Here is a 19,512-nt window from a genome sequence, read left to right on the forward strand (position 1 = left end):
CCCCCACGCGCTCCGGGCTTCCCCTGGGTCCCGGCCACCCGAGTATTCGCTCCCGACTCGCGGGCCCGGCAGCCGCGTTCGGGAGGAGGCTTGGGCCCTGCGGGTCGCCGTAGGCCGCCGGCTTTCCCCCAGTGAAGACCGCGAACCCGCGGCGGAGCGGTGGCCGAGCCGCGCGGCCTCAGCATGGGCGAGCACGGCCTGGAGCTGGCGTCCATGATTCCCGCCCTGAGGGAGCTGAGCAGGTAGGGCCGCCGCCCTTCCTCCCCGGGGCCCGGCGGACGCTCCCCGAGCCGGCCGAGCGACGCTGCGCTCCCCGCGGCGGCGGCCCCGGGGAGCCTGGGCTCCGGCTCCGGCTCCGGGCCGGGAGCGTCCCGGGGGGGCGGCGGCACGGGCCTCGGCTGTTGGCGGACGGTTGAGGAACGGTTGGCGGGAACCGTGGGGGGGGACGGGGAGGGCGGCGGCGGGGCGTGACGTCACCGCGAGGGGCGGGGCTTCTGCGGGTGGGGGCGGGGCTCTCCCGCCCAGCTTCACCTGCAGGTCCGGACCCAACTCCTCTTCCTCCTCCGTCCCTCCGCCGTCCCTCCGTCCCTCCGTCCCTCCGTCCCTCCGTCCCTCCGTCCCTCTGTCCCTCTGTCCCTCTGTCTGTCTGTCTCTCTGTCTCCCTCTCTGTCTCCCTGTCTCCCTGTCTGTCTGTCTCTCTGTCTGTCTCCCTGTCTGTCTGTCTCTATCTGTCTGTCTCCCTGTGTCTGTCTCTCTGTCTCCCTGTCTGCCTATCTGTCTGTCCGTCCGTCCGTCCACCTCCCTGTCTCCCTGTCTGTCTGTCTCTCTCTGTCTGTCTTCCTGTCTGTCTGTCTCTCTGTCTCCCTGTCTGTCTGTCTGTCTTCCTGTCTGTCTGTCTCTCTCTGTCTGTCTTCCTGTCTGTCTCTCTGTCTGTCTTCCTGTCTGTCTGTCTCTCTCTGTCTCTCTGTCTCCCTGTCTGTCTGTCTGTCTGTCTGTCTGTCAGGCGGTCTCTCTGTCTCCCTGTCTCCCTGTTTGTTTCTCTGTCTCCCTGTCTCCCTGTCTGTCTGTCTCCCTGTCTCTCTGTCTGTCTGTCTGTCTCCCAGTCTGTCTCTCTCTTTCTGTCTCCCTGTGTCTGTCTCTCTGTCTCCCTGTCTGTCTGTCTCTCTCTGTCTGTCTTCCTGTCTGTCTCTCTGTCTCCCTGTCTGTCTGTCTGTCTGTCTTCCTGTCTGTCTGTCTCTCTCTGTCTGTCTTCCTGTCTGTCTCTCTGTCTCCCTGTCTGTCTGTCTGTCTGTCTGTCTCTCTCTGTCTGTCTTCCTGTCTGTCTCTCTGTCTCCCTGTCTGTCTGTCTGTCTGTCTTCCTGTCTGTCTGTCTCTCTCTGTCTGTCTTCCTGTCTGTCTCTCTGTCTCCCTGTCTGTCTGTCTGTCTGTCTGTCTGTCTTCCTGTCTGTCTGTCTCTCTCTGTCTCCCTGTCTGTCTGTCTGTCTGTCAGGCGGTCTCTCTGTCTCTCTCACTCCCCCATTTCACCCCCTGAGTGTGGTAAACCACCGGCGCCTGGCTCCTCTCTCCATTTTACGAATCACCACAATCCTGTGTACCCACACTGGAGATGAACACATTTGAGAAGTTCAGTTGCAGAGAGGATTTTTGTTAGGAGCCCCTCCTCGGATTAAAAACTCTCCTCCTGTGTTTCAGGGCCACTCCAGAGGAGTACAATACCGTGGTGCAGAAGCCCAGACAGATCCTCTGTCAGTTCATTGACCGGATCCTTGCAGATGTCAATGTTGGTAAGGCACCCATGCTTGGGCGAACCTCATACATTGGATGATGCTGTCCTTTTCAGGGTGTGTGACCTGGTACTCCTGATACTGACCGTTTCTCCCCCCAAACGGTTTTAGTTGTAAACTTGACATTTGGGATAGTTAGAAGTTGTTGAGGATTGCATCTTGCTGTGATGTAGACTTTTAAAATTACTGTCTTTTGCTTAACTACTGACATGGATTTTCTTAACTGCTTACTATGAGTTCTTTTGCCTTGTGTATTGTACATGAAGCACATTTGGCTAAGTCTAACCATGTGGACCTTATTTTGGCAACATATTGTGCAAGTGCAACACACATAACAGATGACACCCAAGCTTTCTAAGGGTTGTAGCCTTTGTAAGCAGAGTTCTGTGGGTTATCACAGCCTCTCGCCTGTTTGTGGTCATCTGAAAGATAAGCATTATCAACATGGCTAAAAGGTGTCCTATCTGTCATACACATTGCTAGTTTAGAGTGACATTTGATTCAGGGTTTATAATTTTCATTCCAAATTTGGTTCTAACACATTTATGATTTATAACCACTTACACTTATTTTTGGCCAGTCCTGGGACTTGAACTCAGGGTCTGAACACTGTCCTTGAGCTTTCTCAAGGCTAGTGCTCTACCACCTGAGCCACAGGACCATTTCCAGCTTTTTTTTCTATGTATGTGGTACTAAGGAATTGAACCCAGGACTTTGTGCATGCTAGGCAAGCACTCTACCACTAGGCTAACTCCTGGCTCCCCCCCCCCTTTTTTTTTTGATGCCAGTCCTGGGGCATAAACTCGGGGCCTCAGCACTGTCCTTGAGCCTCTTTGTGCTTAAGGCTAGAGCTCTACCACTTGAGCCACAGCTCCATTTCCATCTATTTGATAATGAATTGGAGACAAGTGTGTCATGGATTTTCCTGCCTGGGATGGTTTTGAACCATGATCCTCAGATCTAAGCCTCCTGAGTAGCTAGGATTATAGGTGTGAGCCACCAGTGCCCAGCTTGAATGTAATAATTCTGATCATCAACATCCACTTTTCTAATAAAATATCTAATGTTTAATTTGTCCTGAGCCTTTAAAGCATCTTTTACTTTCTTGTTTTAGTTGCTCTAGAACTTACAAAGAAAACCGATTCTCAGCCGGCCTCTGTGATGCTGCTTGACTTCATCCAGCACATCGTGAAATCCTCCCCGCTCATGTTTGTCTCTGTGAACGGAAGCCAGGAGCAAAGCCAGGCCACCAGCAGCTGCATTGGTGAGAGCTATTCACCGCCCCCCCCCCATCTTATCCAATCACATCCATGCAGTTATTCTCCCTTCCCAGGTGAACTTACAGAAGCTCAGAGAAATGCGTGGAAAATGCAGAATGCAAATGTGAGTGACATTTGTGTCACTCAGTCATCTAACTGGGCATGAGTGGCTCACACCTGTAATCCTAGCTACTGAGGAGACGTGAGGTTTGAGGATCACAGTTAGAAGCCAGCCAGGACAGGAAAGTCTGTGAGACTCTTACTTCCAGTGAACCACCAAGCAGAAGCTTCCAGACCTGTTGTAAGCCCCATCACACACACACACACACACACACACACACACACACACACACACACACACACACACACACACACACACTCCCCCTCAGTCATCAAGTGCTTGGAATGAACACTTCTGATGAACTTGTTTATTTACTGTGTTTTTTCCCCTCTGTTTTAAAGAATTCAGTAACTGGATCATCATGAGACTTCTGCGGATTACAGCAGCTCCATCGTGTCACATATTACACAAGAAAATAAGTGAAGTTATCTGCTCGCTCTTATTTCTTTTTAAAAGCAAGAATCCAGCCATTTTCGGGGTACTCACCAAGGAATTATTATTTGTTTTTGAAGATTGTATTCACCTCCACCAAAGACATGCAGCTGGAGAAATCAGAGAATGGCCAGTGGTCATCCACAGATTTTTGAGCCAGTTAGATGAACGTATGGGCTATTTACAGGCAGCAGCTCCACTGCAACTCATGAGCATGCAAAATTTAGAATTCCTTGAAGTCACTTTATTAATGGTTCTCATTCGAATTGTTGCGATTGTGTTTTTTAGACGGCAGGAACTCTTCCTGTGGCGCATAGGTTGTGTTCTGCTCGAGTATGGTAGTCCAAAAGTGACGTCCTTAGCAGTTACCCTTTTAACTGAACTCTTTGGGCTTGGCGGGTTACCAATCCAGCCAGCCAGCATGTTTTTTAAGTCCCTTTTGGAATTGTTAAAAGACCTGGCAGACATGGACGCGGACCAGTTGAAGCTGTACGAAGAGCCCTTGTCAAAATTGATAAAGACACTCTTCCCCTTTGAAGCAGACGCGTACGGAAATATCGAGCCTGTCTATTTAACCATGCTGCTAGAAAAACTCTGTGTCATGTTTGAGAATGGTGTGCTTCTGCGGCTCAAGTCTGACTTGCTGAAGTCAGCGCTGTGTCATTTACTGCAGTACTTCCTCACCTTTGTGCCAGCAGGGTATGAGTCGGCTCTCCAAATCAGGAAGTCCTACATGAAGAACATCTGCCGAGCCCTGGTGGACGTGCTTGGGACCCAGGTAGATGAAGAGGTGAGTGGTTGCTAAGATACTTTTAAGGATGCACTTTGTGCAGTAAGTTTCTGCTTATGTGCAGGTTCCAGTAATGAGAAAAACCAAACCTCTTTAGTAATCGATATATGTAAGACACGCTGGTTTTACGGTCTAGTCTGGAGCCCTACCGTAGACTTGTACTTTGAGTTCAGAAGCGTTTGTTCAGAAGGATTGTTCGTGCAGTTGTTGATGAGCTGTTAGTAGACTAGAATGCTTTCAAATAGCATTTGTGAGGATTAAATGTGTTTGTGGTGTTGGTCATTGAAAGGGAGCCAGTGATTCATTTACCTTGAGAAACTTCGATTACTCCAATTTTATCTTTGACGGGTTAGAATCAGTCACCTTTGAAAAACCTGTAATTCACCATGCCCTTTGTCAGTGGATGTGGTAGCTAAGGCTGTACACTGACACACTCTGATTTATAGTAATGGAACAGTAAAGATTTAAACATCTTGGTTTGACTGAAAGTGTTGCTGCGTTTGAGGTGTGAAAGAAATGAATAATTCCCGGGCCAGGAGTTTAGCCTAGTGGTAGAGTGCTTGCCTAGCATGCACGAAGACTGGTTCAATCCTTGGTATCACATACATAAAAAAAGTCGGAAGTGGCACTGTGGTTCAAGTGGTAGAGCTCTAGCCTTGAGAAAGTCCAAGGACAGTGCTCAGGTCTTGTGCATGCTGGACAAGCACTCTACCACTAGGCCAAACTCCTGGTCCGTCCTTGTCATTCTTGACACAACACAGATGAACTTGGGGGCTGGATGTCCATAGGACTGTGAAGTAGATTGATAGAGCACATGTCACTAACACCTGAGACATTCATAAAGATTGCTTATGCCATTGTTTTTGTTTTCTCAGTACTTGTTGGGTCCACTTTATGCCGCCCTGAAAATGGAGAGTGTGGAGGTGATTCAGTGCCAGATTAAACAGGAGGATGGCAGCAGCGGGAGTGACGAGCGCTCCCCCAAAAGGCGCCGGCTCAGTTCATCTGTCCCTTCCCAAGGAGACGCAAAGCAGTCTGAAGAGTAGGAGCGCAGACACTGTGGACACTGTGTGTGTGTGTGCGTGTGTGTGTGCATGTGTGTGTGTGTGTGTGTTCACACATATGCATGAACTTGGCTTGCCTGGATGCTGTACCTTTGCTTTATTGCTCAAAGCTGGTGCTCTACAACTTAAGCCACAGCTCTACTTCAAGTTTTTAATTTTTAATGAGTTGGAGATAAGTGTCTTATAGCTGTCCTGCCCGTGGCTGGCTTTGAATCACGATCCTCAGTCTGCAGCCTTCTGAGTAGCTAGGATTACTGCTGTGAGCCACTGTACCCAGCCCCCATTCACTTTGTATTCAGTCCTTTCAGAAAATTGTATTCACTTTGAAAAGTGTTCCAATTTAAATATGACAAGGAATTTTTTCCTAAGTGGAGTCAGTGGAATGCTTAAAATATTTTGAATAATTCTTCTGGTTTATTCTAGTTCAAAACATTTCATGGCTAACTGTAGTTACTGTGCATGTTTTCACATATCTGTTTAATTTAGCTTTTAGTATATTTGACAGATCTCTGAAATTGAATCAGTGAGGAACATTTCAAATGTTAACAATTCAATAATTTTCTATTGTAACTTTAAATCTATCCTATTCTAGATAGAAGTTTATATGTATATATGAATATTTGTATATGAATATGTGCGCACACACACACTTTTTTTTTTTTTTTGCCAGTTTTGGGACTTGAACTCAGGGCCTGGACACTGTCTCTGAGTTTCTTTGCTCAAGAGTAGCACTCTACCACCTGAGGCACAGCGTCACTTCTGGCTTTTTCTATGTATGTGGTACTGAGGAATAGAACTGTGGGCTTCATGCATTTTAGGCAAGTGCTCCACCATTAAGCCACATTCCTAGCCCACTTTTTTCTTTGTAATACTGGGTTTTGAACCCAGGACCCTACATGTACTAAACACATACTAGCCAGGTGCTGGCTCACACCTGTCATCCTAGTTACTCAGAAGGCTGAGATCTGAGGATCACAGTTTGAATCCAGTCTAGGCAAGAAAGTCCAGGAGACAAGAGTCTCCAATTAACCACCAAAAAACCTGGAAGCAGAGCTGTGACTGGAGTGGTAGAGCACTAGCCTTGAACTGGCTCAGGGATAGCAGCCAAGCCCTGAGTTCAGGTGCCAAGACTGGCACAAAAAATAAAATTTAAAAATACATTGTAGGGTCAGGAGTTTGGCCTAGTGGTAGAGTGCTTGCCTAGCGTGCACGAAGACCCGGGTTCACTTCCTTGGTACCACATGCACAGAAAAAAAAAAAAAAAAAGCTAGAAGTGGTGCTGAGGCTCAAGTGGTAGAGCCCTAACCTTGAGAAAGTCCAAGGACCGTGCTCAGACCCTGAGCTCAAGCCCAGGACTGGCAAAAATAAATAAATAAATACATTGTAGTATTGAGTTTAAACTCCAACTCTGTTTTATATTGAAATAATTTGCATTGAATGTTTATGTTGAAATTTATGTTGAATATGAGTATCTTTCTATTTGGTTCTCATGAATTGTAGCATGAAACACATGGATATGAGTGAAAAGAGCCTGCTGTGGAACACACTGACGCACAAGGCTGAATCTCTGCAGGCTTCCCTTGAGTGTAATGTAGAGAATCCCATCACCGAGACTTTAGAAGGAATCGCTACTGTCTTACAGCTGTGCGCTCTCTGTACTGCGCACTGTTCGTCAGAACACTTGGAGTGGTAAACACCTTCTTGTATTTCCTTGGTGGGCTTCCTGTTAGAAATTTGGATTTACTATTTTAGAAGACCCCACTATTTGCTCAGTTCGTGGGACACACGCTTTGAATGCATAAATGAGCTTTCTCTTTTGCTGAGAATCTATTAAATGCTGGCTACTGAGCTAAATGGTGCATTTGCTCACAAATCTTTACAGCCATCCTGAATTCTCTAACAAGAAGAGTGATGAAAGCCAGAAGAGTGATGGAAGAGAAAATAATAATGACAGTCGATTTGCACGTATTCACTAAATTGGCTTTATTATACTGTTATGTTTAACTGTAACAAAACTCATTTTCATGCTGATGTCTTACCTGCAGCCATGATTTCAAGGACTGCCCAGGCAAAAGCAAGAAGAAATGTTCAATGGCGATGACATGGATGCCTCTGGATTTCCACTCAAAAGTGTTAACGAGCTGTAGGAGTTTGTTAGAATCTGTTCAGAAGTCTGAATTGGAGGTGGTCATTGATAAAGTAGTGAAAATTTATGATGCTTTAATTTATATGCAAGGTGAGTAAGCCATAGGCAGAATAAGTTATGGCACATAGAACATACTTTCCAAGCACAGAAATGTTAGTAAATGAGCAGATTTTCCTTGATACAAATTAAGCTTGTTAGTGATTTCTGTTGTTGTTGTGGCACTAGAACTGAGTGCCCAGACCCTATCCTTGAGCTGTTTTTGCTCAAGGCTAGCACTCTGCCACTTTGAGCCACAGCTCCACCTTCGGGTTTTCTGGTGGTTCTTGGGAGATAAAGAGTCTGAGATTCTTTCCTTCCCTGGCTTGGCTTTGAACTGCAATCCTCAGATCTCATCCTCCTCAGTAGCTAGGATGTCAGGCCTGAGCCAGCAGTGCCTGGCTAGCCAGTCATTTCTGAGTCCACCTCGGTGTAATACTTTCATTATTCTTCAGTCAGTAATCATTTCCTCGTGACTTTGAAATGTTTTGATTTGAGAAGTTGACAGGTCTAGTCTTTTTCTTAACGAGTGCATAGCTGCTCATTTTTCAGTCACATTTAGTTTCTTTGGCTGGGATTGTAGCTCAGTGGCAGAGTGCTTGCTTTGCTTGAGTAAAGCCCTGGGTTCAATCTCCAGTATTATATATAGTAGCATTATTTATGACCTCTTAGATTAAGAACCCTTGTACCAAGCACCAGTGGCTCATGCCAGTACTCCTAACTACTCAGAAAACCAAGATCTGAGAATCACAGTTCAAAGCCAGCCCAGCCAGAGAAGTCCATGAGACTTATTATTTTCTTTGGGTCAGTCGTGGGGCTTGAACTCTGGGCCTGGGTGCTGTCTCTGAGCTCCTCAAGGGACAAGCCCAAGGTTACTACCCTACCCCTTGAACCATAGCGCCACTTCCTATTTTCTGGTGGTTAATTGAAGATAATAGTCTCACAGACTTTAGTGCCTGGAGTGGCTTTGAACCATGATCCTCAGATATCAGCCTCAGAAGTAGCTCTCTTTAGTTCTTATTAACCATCAAAGAGCCAGAAGTGGAGGTGTGGCTCAGTGATAGTGTGGTGGCCTCAGGTGAAAAAACTCAGATGTGAGGGCCTAAGTTTAAGGTCCAGGGGGCCCCCTCCCCCCACACAACTGCCTGATATACATTAATATGCCATTCATATGATTAAGCAACAGACATAACGGATGTCCTCTTGTGTTTCTGTAGTAAAAAGTTCATTTGAAGATGCATTCGTGGAAGATTTGTGTGCAATGCTCTCACTCCCGTGGCTTTCTTCCCTCTCTGCTGATGACCCTTCTAAGCTTCCTGCATTCGCCTCTCATCTTCTGAGACTAAGCCAGAGGGTTTCAGGCAGCTACTGTAAGTGACCCCAAAACTTGTTTTGATTCATCTCTGTTACGTAGAGTTTCTAATGCTTTTTTTTTTTTTCAAAAATTTAAGGAAGAGGGGCCGGGAGTTTGGCCTAGTGGTTAAAGTGCTTGCCTAGCATGCATGAAGACCCGGGTTCGATTCCTTGGTACCACATATAGAAAAAAAGCCGGAAGTGGTGCTGAGGCTCAAGTGGTAGAGCTCTAGCCTTGAGAAAGTCCAAGGACAGTGCTCAGGCCCTGAGCTCAAGCCCAGGACTGGCAAAAAAAAAAAAAAAAAAAAATTTAAGGAAGAAACATTTTTAATTCAAGGAGGAGTACTTGGAAAGTAATAAAAAAGACTGCCCTCTAGGTTGAGATATATACCCTTGGGTATCTTTGTTTTTAAGAAACTTGTGAAATAGTTGAACACACACACACACACACACACACACACACACACACACATACACACACACCAAGGCCAAGCATGTTAAGCTCTACTCAGATGAACTGACTGAGGTTACCGTGCTCAGTGAAGTTTGAGGTCAGTACTTGGGAATGAGTCCCGAGTTGTAAGGATTAATTGTCCACTCTGTTTTACTGTATTGTCCTCCAAAGGTATGCCCATTTTCACACCTGTTTAGAGAATATGAGAACCTCTCCTCACCCAGGCATGACATGATTACTTTTGAAAATATTTAGGCAGGGCATAGTGGGGCCTGTCTGTATCTCCAGCTACTCCAGAGTCAGCCGTCGGGAGGGTTGAAGTTGAAGGTCAGTCCAGGCAAGAAGCTGAGCATGGCAAGGGCATACCTGCCGTCCTAGCTGCATGGAAGCTATAGGTAGGAGGACTGCAAAGAAGAAAAACTTTATAGAGATTATTATGTTGTTCTGTCTGACAAGAGTTCTTATTACTGTTGTATGAGGGCTTTTTCCAGTGTTCCTGGTTTGTTTTCTGACGAGATTTAACTTAGATATTCTGTGTACTTCAAATGTTATTTAATTTCACATTCTACATCAATATGTATGTGTGTAAATTTTACCACTGTTAGAAATCTGGTTTAATTCCCTTCTCCCTTTCTCCTAGCACTTCAGGCACTGTCACGATGTGTGTTTCTTCTGACTCTGTTTCCAAGAAGACTGTTTCTAGAGTGGAGAACAATGGTTTACAGTTGGGCCCTGCAGAGTTCTCAAGAAGTCCTCCGGGCCAGTTGTGTTCATGGTTTTTTTATCTTGTTGCAACAGCAGAGTTCCTGTGACACAGTTCCTCAGATGCTTCTGTAGGTATTCATATTTTCACGGGACTGTATCACTGGGTTTGGGAAAATCGCAACTCTCTACCTGTCTATGCAAATGACAGTGTAGATCAAAGATTGCTTTTCCTCATTTCAGAATTTGTTTCCCTACTAACCTTTGTCTTTTCTGGATTTTTGTCTTTTTTGTGTTTTCAGCAAGTCTATCTCATACGTTAAGAAGTTGTTGTCTTGTATTTCCTAGAGATAAAGTCAAAGACGATTCTGACATGGTCAAGAAAGAATTTGCTTGCATCCTCGGCCAGCTTATCTGCACTCTTCATGGCATGTTCGATCTGAGCAATTCTCTGGTGGAACCTGATGTTGGCCACGGCCCTGTGGGCCTCTTCTGTAAGACTGTGAAAGCCATGTCTCAGATCAAGTGTTCTTCTTTCCAGCTGAAGGCTTCCATTTGCAAGCCATTCCTTTTCCTCCTGAAAAAACAAACACCTAGTCCTATAAAACTTGGTGAGTAATTGTGACTGTAGCATATTTGTAGCCATGTTTTCACTGTATACTATGCTCTGTAACCTGCCAAATTAAATACGCGTCTTCTTGCCCTCCAGCTTTCATAGACAACCTGCATCACCTGTGTAAGCATCTTGACTTTCAGGAAGATGAAGCGGACGTGAAGGCTGTTCTCGGGGCCCTGTTGAATCTAATGGAAGATCCAGACAAGGGTGTTCGAGTGGCGTTTAGTGGAAATATTAAGCACATACTGGAATCGCTGAACTCTGAAGATGGATTTATAAAAGAGGTTGATCTTTTAGTTTCTTAATTTTCAAAATTGTTTTGAAAGTGAAACAAAAGCTATGAGATTCCCCATACCGAGAGGGGTCTTCAAGAGGAGTCTGCTGGATCATTTTTATAGAGGAGTCATTATCATTTTTATAGAGGCATCTTAATCATTTTTACTTTGAACAGTTTTCATAAACCTAGCTCTCAATTTTCTTTTAACCATTAAATTTTGTTATTCTAGCTTTTTGTCTTAAGAATGAAGGAAGCATACACACATGCCCAAATCTCACGCAATAATGAACTGAAGGATACCTTGATCCTTACAACAGGCGACATTGGAAGGTATAATAGCACATTTGCAATCTCTCTTATGTAGGTTTTGTCACTGTCTTCTCTCCTTTGCCTGGTATTAGAAATGAGGAGGGCTGGGGTTCGTTCAGCTCAGTGGCAGACCCTGCATTCTGCACTCAGTACTCTACAGAAAACAAGAAGAAAGAAATAAAAACATACATTATGGAAAGAATATGAGACCTAGCGTCTATTCATTTATAGATTTGCATTTTTCTGAACTTATTTAATATGTCTGGTTTTCTTTTTTAGGGCAGCAAAAGGAGATTTGGTACCTTTTGCTCTCTTACACTTGTTGCATTGTTTGTTATCGAAGTCAGCATCTGTCTCTGGAGCAGCATACACGGAAATTCGAGCTCTAGTAGCGGCTAAAAGTGTTAAACTGCAAAATTTTTTCAGTCAGTATAAGAAACCCATTTGTCAGGTGAGAGTCAGCATTCATCTTTACTATAGGCAATAGCAGTCTTTGAGTGATTCTTTTTTTTTTTTAAAGAAGAAGCTAGACAGTGTCTTATTTTTGTTCCAGCTAATTGGGAGGCTGGGATGGAAGGATCAGTTCAGCCCAGCAGTTCTAGACCACACCAGGCAATGTTATGGAAAAAAAAGACAAAAACCAAAAAGACATATATGATATTTAATTTTTGCTTGCTTTAAAAGATTATTCTTAAAGTTGTATGTTTCTTTTAAAGGAACTGAAGTTTTATATTTTAGCATATTGACCTGCAAAAGTAGGAAAAAAAATACGAGTAGGAAATTCTTTTTTTTTTTTTTTTTTTGGTCAGTTATGGGCTTGGACTCTGGGCCTGAGTGCTATCCCTGAACTCTTCAGCTCAAGGTTACTGCCCTACCCCTTGAGCCACAGCGCACTTTTGGCTTTCTGGTGGTTAATGGGAGATAAGAGTCTCATGGACTTTAGTGCCCGGGCTGGCTTTGAACTATGATCCTCAGATCTCAGCCTTCTGTGTAGCTAGGATTATAGATGAGAGCCACCTTGCCGGGCTAAGAGTAGGAAATTCTTATAACAATTCATTGAATATCTTCTATCCTTAGATGCATTTATTTATTTTTTTTGTCGGTTGTGGGGCTGTCCCTGAGCTCTTCAGCTCAAGGCCAAGGCTAGCACTCTTAGCACTTGAGCCACAGCGTCATTTCCTGTTTTCTGATGGTTAATTGGAGATGAATCTCATGGGCTGGCTCGGAACCATGATCCTCACATCTCAGTCTCCTGAGTAGCTAGGATGACGGGTGTGAGCCACCGGCATCTGATACCTTCCTTTGTCTTTTTAGTGATAAATTGCTGATATTTTGGATATGGTACTCTGCTTTCAGAAAGGAATAGTTAGTGAATGGTTGAGAGCTTAGGCTATGGTAACATAGTGGCTTTATCCTGTATTTGTGGTGTGATAAACATGATTGTGTTGTTTTACTTAGCCTGGTTAGTATCACTAAAAGGGAGATGGTAATCTCATTTACTTTATGAAGACTGTTAAAAGAATTGAAAGAGCCACTTTGAATAATATTGAACACTGTTGATAATGTCCTTTCCATCAGCTTAAAAAGTATTAGTTGAGGGGCCGGGAGTTTGGCCTAGTGGTTAAAGTGCTTGCCTAGCATGCACGAAGACCCGGGTTTGATTCCTTGGTACCACATACATAGAAAAAAGCCAGAAGTGGTTCTGAGGCTCAAGTGGTAGAGCTCTAGCCTTGAGAAAGTCCAAGGACAGTGCTCAGGCCCTGAGCCCAAGCCCAGGACTGGCAAAAAAAAAAAAAGAATTGAAATTTCTTCCTTGGGTGGAAACAAATAAAGTTGTTTCTATTGTAGTTTTTGGTGGAAACCCTCCACTCGAGTCAGATGATGGCACTGTCGGGTAGTACCCAGTACAAGACGGACCAGACCCGCATGCAAGATGAGGCTCACCAGAGAGAAATGGCGTTAAATACCTTGTCTGAAATCGCCAACGTTTTTGACTTTCCTGACCTTAATCGTTTCCTTAGTGTAAGTTTCCTTGTGCTGTAACTTCACTGTGGTTTTCAAACAATATGTTATGCGTTTTTTGGGGGGGGATAATTTTAATTGTAGTTAATAGAAGGGTTACATGATATTTGCCAGATAGAAGGTGCATTAATTCACATACATTGATACCCTTTCACATGTCTTGGTCCCCATTTCCCTCCCCTCCACCCCCCTGTTATGCGTTTTATCCTAGGCTTTTCTTTCCTTCCTTTCTTTCTCCTTATCTCCTTCCCTTCTTCCTTCTTTCTCTCCTTCCTTCCTTTGCTTGCTTACTTTCATTCTTTCTGAGGAGAAATCTGGCAAATGTACTGAGATCATATGGATCCTAGATCTTTACATTTTCATGCTTTTTTTACTTTTATCTGAAATGATTAGACTGTTGACTTTTCCTTTTTCTAGACAGTTAGCTATGCAATTGGTTTGGTGAATTCCTTGAGCCTCTGTGTCTTAAATATTATGATTGGGTCTACTGGCAATTTAAACATTGGTGTCATTTGCAGTTCAAATGCTAGAATAGTAGGGAAACTTCTGAAATTCACTGGGATTGAGGTATAATATATAATAGCAAAATTTATTCCTAGTCTTAGTAAATTAACAATAGCAGTTGATAAAGAATTTTCTCACGCAGTGGTACTATATTTACCCAATTTAAACTGCTTGTGGGTTTGTTACATTCCAGACGGAAATATGACAGGGTATAGTATTTCAGAAAATACCTTTTTATTCATTCATTTCACCATAAGACATAGATAAATTGTTTATGTCTACATTATCTAAGAAGCAGAACTAGACCAAAATAAAACCCTGTGAAGAAACGGAATGTCTCTTTTGCTTGTGTGTATGGAAGTTCTCAGGCCTCAGGCTTGTGGGGCAGGTAGGTGCTGTCTACCCCTTGAGTCATACCTTCAGCCAAGGCCAAAATAGTCTGTGTTTGGATTTTGTGTATGTCTTATGAATGAGAAGTTACAGGCAATAAGTTGTAATGAAACTAGGTTTGTTATAGTGTTAAGATGTTAGGTACTACATTTCAAGGTTTTCTTTAATATTGCATCACTGCATCTTTTAAAAGTTTTCAGCTACACTTATAGTTATTCTGTAAATACAAGATAGTTGAAAGAATATATCTGACTTAGGAATTCTTTATTAGAGCATGTATTTATTTCAACACACAGGAGAAATGATCTCCTTCATGTTTATATTTGCTTACTTCCTGTGTCTCTCTCCACATTTGCAATGTGGACGTAGCATCTCACCAGTGCTTACCTAGCATGCTCGTTGCTATATTGGTAGACTCTGAATTATAATAGATACTCATAAGTATCAGTCAAGTGAATAAATCGTAAGCCTGACTGCAGATGTACTCACATGCAGCCTCTTGATGTGTCCAGCATCTAAGATGTAGCTTATCTGAGTATGATCTGAGTATGTAAATGACCACTGTGTTCTTTTTCAGCGGACGTTGCAGGTTCTACTTCCCGACCTTGCTGCCAAAGCCAGCCCAGCAGCGTCTGCCCTCATTCGAACTTTAGGAAAACAGCTAAATGTCAATCGCAGAGAGATTTTAATCAATAACTTCAAATATATCTTTTCTCACTTGGTTTGTTCCTGTTCCAAAGATGAGTTAGAACGTGCCCTTCATTATCTGAAGGTACTTGTGTGCATTTTATTCTGCCCTTGAAGTTAGCATCATAAGGAACCTGTCCTGACATTCAAGTGGACTGAGAGGCCGAGTCATTTATAGCGGACACTGGAATAAGCTTAAATGTTAGGAGATGTCATCATCGTCCTGGGACAATATTGAATGTTGTTATTCGTTTCCTACTTTCCTTGATCATCTCACCCTCATGGGATAGAATAGTTAGCAGCTTTCGTTTGGTATTCTTGGTCAATCAAAGATAAGCTAGCTAATGATATACAAGTAATTACATCTTACAGGAAGAGACGAACATCTTCAAGTATTATGTAATGTATGTGCTTATTTTAGTTGCTTGACCTCTGCTTATAATTTGACCCAGTTTCTTGGTAGTATATAATTGGGTGTTTGTTTTTGCTTAAAACATTTTGGACATTCTGGGGGTTTTAGCTCTGAGACGTGCACCTTCTAGGCAAATGTCTACCCCTTGAGCCATATCCAGTCCTTTTTGCTTTGGCTGTTTTAGTGTCTTAAATTTTTGCCCAGGGCTGCAATCCTGCAGTCCTACTTATACACTCATGCCAAGCTGTTTTGTTGTGAAGAGGTGTCACTACCTTCTGCCCACAATGGCCTTGAACCGTGATTCTCCAGATCTCGTCTCCCAAGTAACTGATACTTATTGGCATGAAGCCCTGTGTCTGGCCTTACAATAGTTCTTTTTAAATTTAAAGTTATAGCTGTGTTTCTTTTTTGATATCATACAGCAAGTGTCTTTGAGGACTCTTAAGACTGTCAGAAATATACATATGACTTGTTTTCTCTGACATTTCATTTTTCATAATAGGACAGCTGCAAATATCTTTCCACGTGAGAATTGTTGAATATTGCTAACATTTATTCCTCTTGAAGAAGTAAATCTGTGTGATATAGAGGTAGAATGATAAAAATAAATATTTGTGGAATGCATATTACGTACTAGGAACTGCTTGATCCACATTACTATACGGATTAATACACTTAATCCTCAAGGTTGCTCAATGAGAGAAAGGTAGGGACGGCAGATTGTCCCTTAACCAAAATGCTTGGGGCCAGATTTCAAATTTCTTTGCAGTTTTGGGATGTTTGCATATTTGTAATAAGCTATCTTAGAGTGGGACCAAAGTCTAAACATAGAATTTACTTATGTTCTTTATATATTTTTTATTAAATATAGAGCCTGAAGATAATTTATACAATTTTTTTAGTATAACTGCACTCTTTTTTTTTTTTTGAAGTGCTAGGGATTGAACTCATGGCTTTGTGATAACAGGAAAACTGCACGCTGGCAGATGTACTACTACTTGAACCACAAGCCATCCTTGCCTGTATAATTTTGCTTTCAAAGCCAGGAGTGGTGGCTCACACCTGTCATCCTAGCTAGTCAGGAGGCTGAGCTCCGAGGACGATGATTCAAAGCCAGCCCAGTCACTAAAAAGTCTGTGAGACTCTTCCCTCTAATTAACCACCAGAAAACCAGAAGTGGTGCTGTGGCTCAAGAGGCTGAGCCGAGGAGCTCAGAGACAATACCCAGGCCTAGGGTTCGAGTCCCACCACCAAAAAAATTGTTTTTGCTTGGTAACTTTCCTGAAGCTGATCTGGCACTCAGGATCTTGCCAACTGCACTTACTGAGTGGCTGGAATTACAGACGTCAATCACCATACCTAAATATGTCTGCATTTTGCCTTGTGGTATCAAATCAATGCTCAGGTTTTAGATTTGGGACTCTTGGGCTTAGTTAGGAACTCTTGACCCTGTATTAGTTTTTGTTTACAGAAAAGGGAATAAAGGCAGAGAGAGGTTACATTGGTAACTTTCCCAAATCACAGCACATATGATACATGACAGAGCTAGGATTTAAACTCCAGAATTCTGTCCAGAAAAACTGTTCAAGGCCTTTATATTGTATTTCCTCCCAGAGTTTGTGAGTATCAAGCTGATGATATTAGTATGGCCTTAGATAAAATCAGCTTTCAACGCTTTGTTTTGAAGTAAAGTCTGCTCACTTTTCTTCATTACATGTGACCCATGGTGGAACTATGGGAAAAGGAGAGGATTAGAATCCTTTTCCAATACCTCTCTTCGTTCCATTAGTAAATCGCATGACCTGACTAGAGCTCCTGATGGTGGAACTATGGGAAAAGAAGAGGGCTGGAAGCCTTTTCCCATGCCTTCTCTTCGTTTCACTAGTAAATCACGTGACCTGACTAGAGCTCCTGACTGACTGTTGCCCTGTTAAAGTCAATATATTTACTTCCAGAATATCAGCAGAAAGAAAAATAAAACTTTCCCTTTCCTGTTTTGGGGTTAGAATGAAACGGAGATTGAGCTGGGGAGTCTGCTGAGACAGGATTTCCAAGGCCTGCATAACGAGTTGCTGCTGCGCCTTGGAGAGCATTATCAGCAGGTGTTCAATGGCTTGTCCATCCTCGCCTCGTTTGCCTCCAGCGATGACCCTTGCCAGGGCCCACGAGATGCCATGTCACCAGAACGCATGGTGAGGACCATTGGGTGACGTTGCTATCTGCCTTGTTTCCTGTTTGAGGACACAATTAGAAGTTGAAGAAACTTTCTTTGTCCTTTTCATTTCCCAATGGTTAGATTGTCCTTTTTAAAGAAACATTGTTGTTGTTATAAGGTGGTGTACAGAGGGTTTACAATTCCATAAGTCAGGTAAAGAGTGCATTTCTTTTTGGACAGTGTCTTCCCTTCATCACATTCTGGGTTGTCTTTTAAATTAGAGTTGGGATCTTTGCTTTGGAAAAAGGTTGATCTGACTTGCATGAATACAGATGGTATTGTTGCCATGTTAACTTTGAAAAATACGCATATTAAACTGAATGAACAGCATGTCAGGTTATGAGTACAGTTCATCTTGATCCATGTCACCTCCCATCCTTCCTCCTTAGGTTCTTCTTCATTATTTTAAAACTATATTATAGCTGTATTGGAACCCTGTGCCCTCTTCCAACTATAACCCCCTTGACAAAGCAAACTAAGACGTCAGAGCAGAGACTCAAGCTGGGCACCAGGCCATGGCTCATGCCTGTTATCCTAGCTGCTCAGGAGGCTGAGATCTGAGAATTGAGGATTAAAGCCAACCTAGGAAAGTCCCTGAGACCTTTTTTTTTTTTTTTTTGCCAGTCCTGAGACTTGAGCTCAGGGCCTGAGCACTGTCCTTGGGCTTCCTCAAGGCTAGAGCTCTACCACTTGAGCCAAGTACTTCTGGCTTTTTCTATGTATGTGGTACTGATGAATCGAATCTGGGTCTTCGTGCATGCTAGGCAAGCACTCTACCACCAGGCCAAACTCCTGCCCGCCCGCGTGCCCCCCCCCCCCCAAGAATATCCAGTGAACCAGAAGTAGAGCTGTGGCTGAAAGTGGTAGAGCACTAGCCTTGAGCAAAATTGCTGAGGGACAGTATTCTAGACCCTGAGTTCAAGCTCCCCCCCAACCAAAAAAATATATATAAAATGTGATTTTTGTTTTGTTTTTCCATAGGCTGATTATTTACAACCTAAGTTGCTAGGCATTTTGGCGTTTTTTAATATGCAGTTACTGAGCTCCAGTGTTGGCATTGAAGATAAAAAAATGGTAAGTAAGCAGGATTGTTGCATTCCAGAGTACTAGAAGAGAATTCATACAGCACCTGCAGGAGACAGCTATGTGAATGCATCTTTTGGCTGCATTCACAGAATATTCGGACCTATGACTGGATCGCTGAGTACAATTTGCATACCCTTTTTAGGAATCTTAAGAATAGAAGCTGTAGAGGGGATAATCATGACTCAGGACTTAAGTGCTCATTTCCACGGAAGTTGAAAATGGCAGCTGCCCTTTCTGCTGCTCCCCTTAGGTTTGGGTGGGAAGCGCTTGTGGCTGGGGCTCCTCTCTTCAGGCAGCTGGTTTAGAAGCTTTGTCTGAAAGCACCGTTACTTTGTAGGCCCTGAACAGTTTGATGTCTTTGATGAAGTTGATGGGACCCAAACATGTCAGTTCTGTGAGGGTGAAGATGATGACCACACTGAGAACTGGCCTTCGATTCAAGGACAATTTTCCTGAACTGTGTTGCAGGTAAGTGACCCATCAGGTTTGTTTTTATGCATTTTCTAGTTGTGCTAACTTGAGTTCCAAGCTGTATGAGGGAAAATGGCTCCACACTAGAGGTAAGGGTCTCATGGACTTTCCTGTCCTGTTCTAGGCTGGTCTCTAAACTCAGTCCTCAAATCTCAGCTTTCTGAGTTGTTAAGATGATAGGCATGAGGGGCCGGGAGTTTGGCCTAGTGGTTAAAGTGCTTGCCTAGCATGCATGAAGACCCGGGTTCAATTCCTTGGTACCACATACATAGAAAAAAGCCAGAAGTGGTGCTGAGGCTCAAGTGGTAGAGCTCTAGCCTTGAGAAAGTCCAAGGACAGTGCTCAGGCCCTGAGCTCAAGCCCAGGACTGGCAAAAAAAAAA

The 19,512-nt window shown here is 43.6% G+C and overlaps 1 protein-coding gene across 1 annotated transcript in view; it reads left to right on the forward strand.

Annotated features, from left to right (window-relative positions):
* The first annotated feature begins 116 nt into the window (after positions 1 to 116).
* Positions 117 to 19,512, forward strand: part of Atr (ATR checkpoint kinase) — a 54,835-nt gene continuing 35,439 nt past the window's right edge. Inside the window, exons 1-18 of the mRNA XM_090323453.1 lie at positions 117 to 242; positions 1,693 to 1,784; positions 2,899 to 3,048; positions 3,506 to 4,386; positions 5,262 to 5,428; positions 6,951 to 7,139; positions 7,496 to 7,686; positions 8,850 to 9,002; positions 10,080 to 10,272; positions 10,490 to 10,752; positions 10,851 to 11,041; positions 11,264 to 11,364; positions 11,623 to 11,794; positions 13,192 to 13,365; positions 14,837 to 15,031; positions 17,365 to 17,550; positions 18,555 to 18,647; positions 18,997 to 19,127. Of these exons, the coding sequence (XP_090179579.1) occupies positions 184 to 242; positions 1,693 to 1,784; positions 2,899 to 3,048; positions 3,506 to 4,386; positions 5,262 to 5,428; positions 6,951 to 7,139; positions 7,496 to 7,686; positions 8,850 to 9,002; positions 10,080 to 10,272; positions 10,490 to 10,752; positions 10,851 to 11,041; positions 11,264 to 11,364; positions 11,623 to 11,794; positions 13,192 to 13,365; positions 14,837 to 15,031; positions 17,365 to 17,550; positions 18,555 to 18,647; positions 18,997 to 19,127 (3,581 nt within the window). The 5' untranslated portion in view covers positions 117 to 183. The remainder of the gene's footprint in view (positions 243 to 1,692; positions 1,785 to 2,898; positions 3,049 to 3,505; positions 4,387 to 5,261; positions 5,429 to 6,950; positions 7,140 to 7,495; positions 7,687 to 8,849; positions 9,003 to 10,079; positions 10,273 to 10,489; positions 10,753 to 10,850; positions 11,042 to 11,263; positions 11,365 to 11,622; positions 11,795 to 13,191; positions 13,366 to 14,836; positions 15,032 to 17,364; positions 17,551 to 18,554; positions 18,648 to 18,996; positions 19,128 to 19,512) is intronic.

Source organism: Megascapheus bottae, chromosome 32 (genome assembly GCF_031878675.1).
Source record: "Megascapheus bottae isolate mThoBot1 chromosome 32, mThoBot2.hap1, whole genome shotgun sequence".
Classification (NCBI taxonomy): domain Eukaryota; kingdom Metazoa; phylum Chordata; class Mammalia; order Rodentia; family Geomyidae; genus Megascapheus; species Megascapheus bottae.